At 36.8% G+C, this 10,645-nt stretch overlaps 1 protein-coding gene across 4 annotated transcripts in view; it reads right to left on the bottom strand.

Moving 5' to 3' along the window:
- The window catches only part of LOC107659731 (neuroligin-2-like), a 188,474-nt gene that overhangs the window by 68,644 nt on the left and 109,185 nt on the right, over positions 1–10,645 (bottom strand). For all 4 annotated transcript variants that reach the window (XM_016448758.1, XM_016448759.1, XM_016448757.1 and 1 more), the window contains one exon: positions 1,562–1,711. In XM_016448758.1, the coding sequence (XP_016304244.1) occupies positions 1,562–1,711 (150 nt within the window). The remainder of the gene's footprint in view (positions 1–1,561; positions 1,712–10,645) is intronic.

The following is a 10,645-nucleotide window of genomic DNA, read 5'->3' as shown; positions in this document are numbered from 1 at the left end:
AGGTACACACACACACACACACACACACTCTCTCTCTCTCTCTCTCTCTCTGCATCAATTTAAATTACTTGTGCTTTGCATTATATCTAGAGGGGAAAGTCTTGAGTCTATGAGAAGACAAACAGGTAGTGAGAGACTACTAGTGCATTCACAAACAAACATGAGCACTCTCTTTTGCATGGCAGGAAGAACTGAGCTGAGAGGCTGACATTTCTAAGCTTCACTATCTGCACTAAGCTCCAGAGCCAAGTACGTAACGCGCTAATATGCCAGAGAAAGCACCACACCCAGGGCCTTAGAACCATCTGACTCAGCCTCAGCCCTTCAGCTGTATTTGTGTGTATGTTATATATTACAAGTATTACGAATTCAAACTGGCACCAGCTATTCTGCAGTTTAGCAGTAAAGCTTTGAACATCTCAAGCGCCTTTCTTTTTTATTTCCTTGTCATTTTTTTTTTTTTATTAAGTGCAAATCTAAAGGCCGCCTTATCCCCGCTCTGGGCAGTGCCGCAGTTAAAGTAAGAAATGGAAAAATATATTTCTAACTGCTGTGGCCCAATAAACCTGTCAGAGCCAAAGCTAATCTGCATGAATATATCACTCTTCAATATTTCAGACTTGTAAAATAATAAAAGAGAGAAAGAGAGAGGAAATGAGAAAGGATTTAGCAGTTTAATTCAAAAACGCTTTCATAAGACCTCATATTACCCCTAAGAAACTTGCACACTTCTGAACTATGAATATTCAGCTTTGCGGTCAAAACTAATGAAGAAACTCAGTCTAATGACAATAGCAGGTAGCTTCCCTGGGGAGTTATTCTGATCCAGGATTCACTTTCATATAAGCGACTTTTATATAATAAGAACAGTTAAGCAGAAATTGACCTATAGCCTGTAATTGGAGCACTGTGGGATCTGCTGCTCTTTTCTGTAGAAAAATCAATGGCTCAATTCAGCCAGATTTAACCATTAACTAAAAGTTAACTATTTTGACCAGACCTGCTAAAAGTGACCCTACATTAGAGCTGTGTAGTCGGAATGTTGCCTGGCAGTTAATGCACATGCCCTTAATACTGAGTTTAAATCAGTATTCCCTCATCTCATTCCCTCTTTTCCTTATAAATTCTAGTCATTGACATAATGTTCACATAAACAAAGCAGTAAAACTTCCTCAAATGAATCAGTAAATTGGTTCGTTCAGACAAAAACCTTTGCTTGATGTACATTAACTACATGAACAAAACGTGAAGCACTTGATTTACATGAACAGTCCAAATGTCCAAATGAACAGTTCAAATTAACTGACTCACTAAAAAGAAATAACTGAAATAAAATAAATAAAATAAATGAATCCCAAAGCTGTGCATAAACATGATATAAAAAAGTAGCATAAAGGCCTAAAATAAAAAAAATTAAAAATAAAATAACCTGATGAGTCAGAACAGCCTTCAGATTGTAGATCACTGCTAACTGATCTGCCATATGGAGCAGCTTCTGTGCCTCCTGCGATTTCAGACCTGCATGAAGAGTTAATGGGGAAAATAAATGAAGTACACTTACCCAGAACTCCCAGCCTATAGTTCATGGTGACTACAATGACGTTCCCATATGCCGCAAGAACACTGGCATGAAACATGTTTCCGGTTCCTTCCATATAAGAGCCGCCGTGAATGAACAGCATGACTGGTTTCTTCCTGCGGTCACGAATGTCTAAAAAAAGTCAAAATGAGGGGAAAGAGAGTGTTGTGTAAGTGAGAGCTACAGAAAGAATAAATGATATGAGTCACTTTGTGAAACTACACATTTTATTTATTTATTTTTATCTGAGGGTGATGGTTGGATCCTTTGTTTGAGAGTAAATAGCTAGACGTTAGGTCACTTTAGACACCAATAAGCTATTACTCTTCAAGATATAACAACACATACACACACTCACACACCGAAACATATGCAGAGACAGCTGCAATGAAGCGTCGCTATAGTAACTGCCTCAATTTGATTTCCCCATCTACCCAGCAGAGGCCATTCCATCAATGTGACTTGCTCCCATTGACTGTTGCCATGGAGATCTATTATACAGACACACATACTTTCACTTTTCTAACCCCTTGACACCTTCAATCACCATCTGAATCTCAGTCGATTTCATTAAAGCAGATAACTGATAAAGTCAGGTGCTCCAAGATGCAGGAGCCAACACACACAAAAACAAATGTATCCAAAGCGTTACTAGATTAGAGCATCAAACAGACGGTCAGTCAAGAAGGATTACTACCTTATTCATCCATAAAACACATACAGACAAATACTGTCATACATGACTAGACAGACACACAGATGCTGTGACATGAACACACATTTTCGAAATGTGCGATTCCAAGTGTCACGTGATCCACAAATTAGTTTCAATCATGGTCAAACCAGAACAATATTCCAAAATGCACACAGGCTCCAAAATGAACTCTGTCATCAAACCTGCCAATGGAAAATACTTCCTGAAACTGTATTGTCATTAAAGTGATAGTTCACACAAAAATGAAAATTACAGAACTACAGAATTTACTCCATAGTGGAAAAAAATACTATGGAAGTCAATGGCTACCGTCAAATGTTTGGTTACCAATGATGACAGAATATTTTTGGGTGAATATTTCTGAGTGAACTATCCCTTTAAGACCAAAGAATAATAAAATTCAATTAAATTTTAAATTCAATTAATTGAAGACATTTTGTTGCTCATATTATTTTGGTGGTTGGAAAAAAGTTAAGCAGACTGATAAATAGAGTAATAGAAAAAACGAGAGCTAGAACTAAAGACAGAACGGCAGAATGATAGAACAAACAATAGAACAAATGAACGATCGTTAGATACAATGAATGATAGACAGAATATAGACAGACCAAACGATAGATAGAACGAACAACAGGTCGAACAATAGATAAAACGAATGATAGATATGATGGATAGAATGATACAGTAGAATGACAAAACAACAGAGAGATAGATAGATAGATCAGTTAAACTATCTATCTATCTATCTATCTATCTATAGTCAGTCTGTCTGTTTTCTTTCTTTCTTTCTATATATCATTCTATCTATCTGTCGTTCTATCTATCGGTCCATCTATCATTCTGCTCTGTCCATGAGGTCTATAAAAAACTTTGTCAAGCCAACATAATACATACTAATGGAGTCTTTTGTACTGTCAGTCATGGTCTGTCAATCAAATTTGTATACAAAACCAAATTAACTCACAAAAAAGGATACATTTCACATTTATATGTTCAAAATCACAAGTTTTTGGAATTTGCTCTAGTGAATACAAATTTACAAGTGCTAGCTATGATGGCATTTGGTAGCCAGCCTATCGGGCCGAGTTGTCTCAAGTGAGAAATATGCCATTGTGTTTTAGCACCAGTTTAATTGGATGCGGGTGACAGGAGAATAGAGGAAGGAATTGTCTATGTGGCTGTGTCTAATGGATTCAGAGCTAATTAAGTTCACACAAGAGATCCATCAGAGGGACATAATGGCAGAATGTGTGCGTGTTTGTGGGTTCACCCACACACATGCGAACGCACTGAGCAGTAAACACAAGTTTGTTTCTAATCACACCATTGTCTCCGTTCTGCATGAGAGGATCAGAGGTGAGCAGCAAGCTCCTGTGGGCCTCTCTATCTGAGTATGCATGTTCCTTTGTTTTTTTTGTTTTTTTAGATCGTTCCCTTTCACGCCCTCTCCTACTTTTCCTCAATATCGGCCCCTGTTTCCTCCCTTCTAATCTCCATGTGTTTCTTTCTCTCTCTCCATCTCACAGTGTGCTTGCAGACCTACTCGTCCTCCCTTTGTACACCCGTTTTACGGTATGTTTGCAGTGTTTGAATGTGAGGACGCGAGGACACCAGGGGGCAAAATAAAAGAACAGGATGTTTTGGTGGTTATAAGACAGAACACATTGAGACTTGAAATGAATCTATTAAAAGGGTTAGAGAGAGGCAGTGAGGAAAAAACAGGTTGGAAATGAATCATGATGAACACAGATCTACGGTACTGATTGAGTGTTTGAATGCCGCGCCTCTGGGTGCATGTGCATGCGCAGGGTCCAAAATTAACAGCCATCAAACAATAAATGCAGGTAAAAATGGCTTTGGAGAGTAAATAATATATATATAAAAAAGTTACTTCTGAGGGTATTAGATATAGGAACTGCAATACAATACACGTTTTCAAACATCAGAAGTTTATGATGGATAGATAACTTTTTCCTCCAACCACCAAAACATTAGATAGATAGATAGATAGATAGATAGATAGATATTTTTTTTTATAATACGATATTTATAATACGATATGGTACCATATTTGGTCATACCTTTTTAGAGGACTACCTGAGATTGTTGCTGTTTTTGCAGTAAAGCAAGAGTTACTTTTCCTGGTTATAAAAACCGCAATGCTATTACACTATTACAGCTGTGGAAATCAACCCTGATTTTCTTCAGTCTCATCGTTATACTGAATTAAAAAGATACAACACACGATTGAAAGAATGGAGAAGAGCACAAGAGGAGAGAGAGATTACAGGAGGGAGCTTTTGGTGGGGTGGAGGAGGTCTGAAGGACCAGAAAACAGGGCATTTGAGAAACTGACGATCAACATTTAAACTACAGGCTGCAGTCAGACTGTCTCTCTTACACATGGATCAATATTGTAAAGAGCACTCGGTAGGATAAGACAGAGAAAAATATTGCTCTAATGTACATCGACTCTGCAGTAGGGGTTATGAATACTTCATGCTGTCTTTAAATGCACATATGCAGACAACACACATGCACCTTTTTATTTCACATGTGCAAAAGCCCAAAAGAAAATTCTAGCATCATTTCTTCACCCTTATGCCATTCAAGCTGTTCTTTTCTATACAACTAAACTAGACATTGACTAGTGAATGTCAATGGAAAATGATGGAATTTTCATTTTGGGGTGAACTATTCACCTACACTCATTTAAGCACAGCAGCACTGTTTGCATGTGATCTCAGTTTGTCTGGATTCAAGACAGAAGAATTCCCAATAACATTCTTGATACAGAAGAGAGAGGGAGGGGGTCAAATACAGTGAAGAAGAGAGAGAAGCGTTTTTCTCTGAAACAAAGACCTCCCTATCTTTTCATCCCCACGGCCTCCTCATACATCCACAGAAACAAGAGATCTATTCATCTTATTTATGATCTCCTACTATAGGACTTATGAACGCCATCACTTCTTTCTGTACACTTGTTTTCACTTTTGTTTTTCCCACATTTTCATTTTTCAGTATTCACCACATCCTCCCCCTTCTTCTCTCTATTTATAAACACACATCACCCCAATATTAAAAATTCTGTCATAATTTATTCACTCATATGCTTTTATATTTTTCTGTGGAGCATACAAGGAGAATTTTCACACTTCTCTTTTCCCACACAGTTCTTTTGTCAAGCTTCATGTCTGTCAAGCTCCAAAAGGACAAAAAATGCCCTATAAAATTAGTCTATATGACTTGTACACTATATAATAATTCTATACAAGTCATGCAATAACTTTGTGATAAATGGACCTGAAATGTAAGTTATTCACCGATAATCTTACCAACCACTGAGGTGTTCATTTGAGAATCTTTGAACTCTAGCAACAGTTACTGAGTTAAGTGCTCACTTAAAAGGCAGATTATTAATGAATAATGGCTTAAATTTCAATCAATACTACACAAAAAGATACCATATGGCAGGGGTGTCCAAACTCGGTCCTGGAGGGCCGGTGTCCTGCAGAGTTTAGCTCCAACCCTAATTAAACACACCTGAACCAGCTAATCAAGCTCTTACTAGGCATAGAAACTTCCAGTCAGGTGTGTTGAGGCAAGTTGGAGCTAAACTCTGCAGGACACCGGCCCTCCAGGACCGAGTTTGGACAGCCCTGCCAAAAAACAACAACTAGGGTACACTAAACCTTTTAAATCTTTCTCATGCTATTACTCGGTACTCGTCTCAGCACTTCTCTCTCTCTCTCCTTGCCTTCTTAAAGGGCTTCCAAAATAGCATGCTTTGAGCTGACTTGATTTGTTTTTATTTAAAGAGGATCAATTACTGAGATCTAGTCACGCAGAAGTTGTTCAACCGTGAATAACAACCATGCACTTTAACACACACCCGAATCAAACCACACAGGAACTATCACAAAAAAGCACATATGAAGGCCTCATTTTTCAATTCTTTTCTTTCTCATTATTTTTCACCCTCATTCTTTCCCCCCCACTTTCTCTCTTCTCTTTCTCCCTTGCATGCTCACTCTTGTTTATTTCAGGATAATGGCGAGACCAACAATAATAGACTGGACTCTCCTGGCAGTCGTTGTGGGAATGTGTGAGTGCGTGGAGAGGGTGTCCTAATTTAACCTCGTTAAGTCCCTGTCTCCCCTTTCTCCATATACTTCCCCTCATCCAGCAAGCCCCATTTAATTGGCAGTGAATTCTGAGGGAATCTGAATGGCGGGCCGCTTGACTGGACGAGCTTCATTAAACCTATCTCCATTCTCCTCTCATTTAGATTACAGAGAAGCGCTGTGAAGAGTACCGCTGTCTGGACTGTTGACAAGAGAGAAGCATCACTGACTGGTGAACCAGAAAAAACACAGCATCCTGTTCAAGCCTGTGATTGGAACCCACATGAATTTACTTTTAGGATTCGCTAGTTCTATACTGAGAAATGAGAAAAAAGTTTCAGAGAAAACTTATCTGCATGTGCTGATGGGTGAATGAGCTTTATTACATGAAATTACAGGCAATTTAAAGACATTTACTGAACACTGCAGTTCTCAATGGAAACACTGACAGATATTGATCACGATTTAAAAATGTTCAGCTTTACTTTAGAGCCTATTGAAATGCACTGGTAAAGTTTAAAATGTATGTGCACACACACTTATTTTATAGTTTCAATGTCTGTTATTCTAAATGTTATCCGCAATATATATTACATTTTTGCAGATGATATTGTAAAAGATGTGTAAAAAAGTGATCTCTGACAAAATTCAAAGGTTCATACAGTGACATACAGAATACATAATTTTTCATATGTTCTTAAAGACCTTTTTGATCTATAAGCTTGTGTTTAAATGTTTGAAATTAGTTTTACAGACAAGCAAAAGTGCCTATGAATTTCTTTACATCATTTATGTAAAATATTCCATAGTAAATAATTTAAAATTAAAATTAGTGACTTTAAAAAATATAATTTTAGTAATAAATATCAAATAATGTATAATTTAATTTAAATAAATAATATATAATTTGTTATTAATAACAATAGATACATAAGTGAAACTCCACTTTCAATTATGGACTATAAAAATCAAGATATATGTCTTTCAGAAAGAGATGAAACATTTTAGAAGGTGTCTATTGAGAATAATAAAAGAAAGCCAGAAGGAGTCAGTGACACCAAGAGTCTCTGGTTGTGTCCCAGCATATTTATTACTAATCAATACATTTGAAGGTTGGAGATGTTGCGAGTACACTGCTGTTTCCCTCTTTGAAAATGTCTGTTGAAAAGCTCGCTGGTGAAACTCAAACATGGATTATTCTATTACAATATCACTGTGATTTGATCAACACTTGCTCTCTCTCTCTTTCTCTGTCTCGCTATGTCTTTCCCTGCCAGCTCGTCTAACCTGCTCTCTTAGACAGAGATCTGACATAAGTAGGACATACCTCTCTTCCTCTATCTCTACTGTAATGGTTGTACAGGTAAGTGCATCTCTCCTTTTATTCTATTATTTCTGCCTTTAATGTTCCTGTCGGGCCATTTTTCCAGTTCAACACTTTTGTTCTCTCTTGATAGCTTTCCTCCCGCCTCACTTTAAATCCTCTACCGTACAAAATGAACAAGCAGTAGATGTTGTTCTGTGGTGTAATGTATAAGTAATGTGTGGGTTAGTGATGCGCGGATGGCGGTTATATCCGCGGGCGCTGCGGATAATCCGCGGATCGGGTGGGTCGGGTAATAAAAAAATGCATTCTGATTATTTGCGGGTGGGTCGCGGGTGGATAAAATAAATCATTAATGATGCAAGTATTAACTACATTTTCTAAATTATGAACGTGTTTTAAATAGGCTACAGAAATTGAATAAACTGTAAATTAACATTAAAAGTTATTCAACAAAACATTATTTAGTCAAACTGTCCTGAAACGCGAGCTAAAGTCTTCTATCGCAGCGTGCAGCAGCTCTAGATGCGTCGATGTGAAACGGAAGTCAAAGAGAGAAGACCCGGTACAGCTGAATCACTTACGCTGTTGTCATCTGATGGTTTGTGTGGATTTATTAACCTAGCACACACACACACACACACACACACACACACACACACACACAGACAGAGATGCAGTAAAGGAGAAATAGCCTACAGCAACTGTAGGACACAGAAAATAAGTAATACTAAAGATTGCAGGTCTTAAAATTCTGTCAATACTAATAAGTTAATTATTTTTATTTTATGGCCGATAACTTACAAATGGGTGATATTAAAATTCTTTATTATTTTGACTAAATAAAAAATGTAAATCAATCATTTTAAATGCTACAAGTGAATTTAAGCTTTCTAATGCTATAATTTGATGTCAAGTTGTTATTGTTAACTAAAACTACTAAAACTACTAATCTAAAACTAAAAATATTAAAAATCACTTTACTTAATTGAAATAAAGCTGAAATAAACTTAAACCTAAAAAACTAAAATGAAAACGGAAAGTTGAAAGTTGAAGTACTAAAATTACTAAAACTGAAACAAAAAAAAAGTTAAATATAAAACCCAAAAGCACATAACAAAATGACTAAAACAAAATAAAATAAAAAAGAAAACTAAAAATATAAAAAAGAGAATTCAAACTAATAATAATAAATACAATAACAGTACACTCTTAAAAATGCTGGGTTGTTTCAACCCAACTTTGGGTCAAATATGGACTAACCCAACCGTTGGGTTACATTTTTTAATTAAATTTTTAACCCAAAAGTTGTGTTAGTCCATTTTTGGACTCACCACAATTTGTCCCTGAACAGAGATCAGAAAATTTGTTTATAAAAAAAGAGAGAGAGAGAGAGAGAGAGAGAGAGAGAGAGAGAGAGAGAGAGAGAGAGTCCAAAAACCTCTTTATTGCTTTTTAGACAAAATCACACTCAAGCCAAAGAACCAAACCACTAAATTAACTCAACATCAACCCAAAAAACAGCACATTTTCTTCAACAAAACATAGCACATTTTTAAGACACCACATATTTCTAAATTCTTCTATATTATTTGTAGACTTATAAAAGTCAAAATCAATTTTCAGTCTGGCTTTCAACAATCTGACAAAAATTGTATTTACATCACAATCTGAAGACTCTTCTATCTTATTTCTTCTGCTCACATAGATAGCCATTTTTGCTTGGCCCAGTACAAAATTAAACAATTGACATTTCACTCTCCACTTTTGACAATATTTAAAACCAAGAATAAACATTTGTTTAGAAAAACTTTCCCCAAACATTGTAAACATTCTTTGTAACAAATGAAAAAAAGCACTCAGTCTGCCACAATCTACAAAACAGTGAAAAATGGTTTCCCTCTGTACACAGAAAGGACAATCAGCACTTACATTGGGATTGACAATTGAAATAAAAGCATTAACTGCCACAACACCATGCAGTATCCTCCATTGCAAGTCCCCTACTCTCTTTGTCAACGGTGGTTTGTACAACGCTCTCCACACAGGTTTGATCTCATTACCAACTCCAAAATGAGCTCTCCAAGGAGTATCAGCTCTACCATTTAGTTTTCTTTTATTTAACACTTTAACAAACAGCTCATACATAACTTTTCCTCCCATATCCTTCAAATTGTTGGTAAAAAAACTTTCAGACTCTAAGAATTGACCAGTACATTCTTTAAAATTGGGGAAAAGAGTCATAGCAGGAAAAGAAACATCAACATTTTTTTGACAGAAACCGTTGCAGTAGTCAGTTAGTAAAGAGAGTTCAGTCTTTGTGAGTTTGCATTTCCAAGTACTGAGCAGTTGATCTATGACCCTAATGGAACTAACTCCCACATGAGAGGCTAGACTTGCAGCATTGAGAAAATTGGGTCCACATAAATTGACCACATGTCCCAGTGTGACAGTCCCAGCTGAAACGAACAACTGCATCATGAAATGTCCTGTTGTATCCTCTACATTAAAACGTGTCCCATGCACTACAGGCTCTTTCAACAGCCATAATGGAGATTCACTGTCCGTTGATCTCTGCTTATGAAACATCCCCCAAATAGTAAAAAGTCCTTGATAGAACTTTGGCAGGTTATTCAGTTTATGAGTACTTAGGTCCATTAAAAATAAGGACTCCGTAAGACCCAAATTCCCACCTCTGGACAAAATAGTTCTGGCTAAAGGTTTCCAGACAAGGTCTTTGGGTCCAACCAGGAACCTCTGAATAAACTGGAGCCTGAAAGCAGCACCTCTACTGGCAAGATGAATGAGTCCTTGGCCTCCTTCATGAGCTTTATTGCCAGGTATGTTTACACATACGAGGAATTTGTTTTCGTGACAGAAGCTTCCACAGTGTAACAGAATGA

Source organism: Sinocyclocheilus anshuiensis, unplaced genomic scaffold (assembly GCF_001515605.1).
Source record: "Sinocyclocheilus anshuiensis isolate Anshui unplaced genomic scaffold, SAMN03320099.WGS_v1.1 scaffold960, whole genome shotgun sequence".
In the NCBI taxonomy this organism is placed as follows: domain Eukaryota; kingdom Metazoa; phylum Chordata; class Actinopteri; order Cypriniformes; family Cyprinidae; genus Sinocyclocheilus; species Sinocyclocheilus anshuiensis.
Note: the sequence above shows the minus strand (reverse complement) of the source record. Positions and strands in the feature narration are given on the sequence as shown.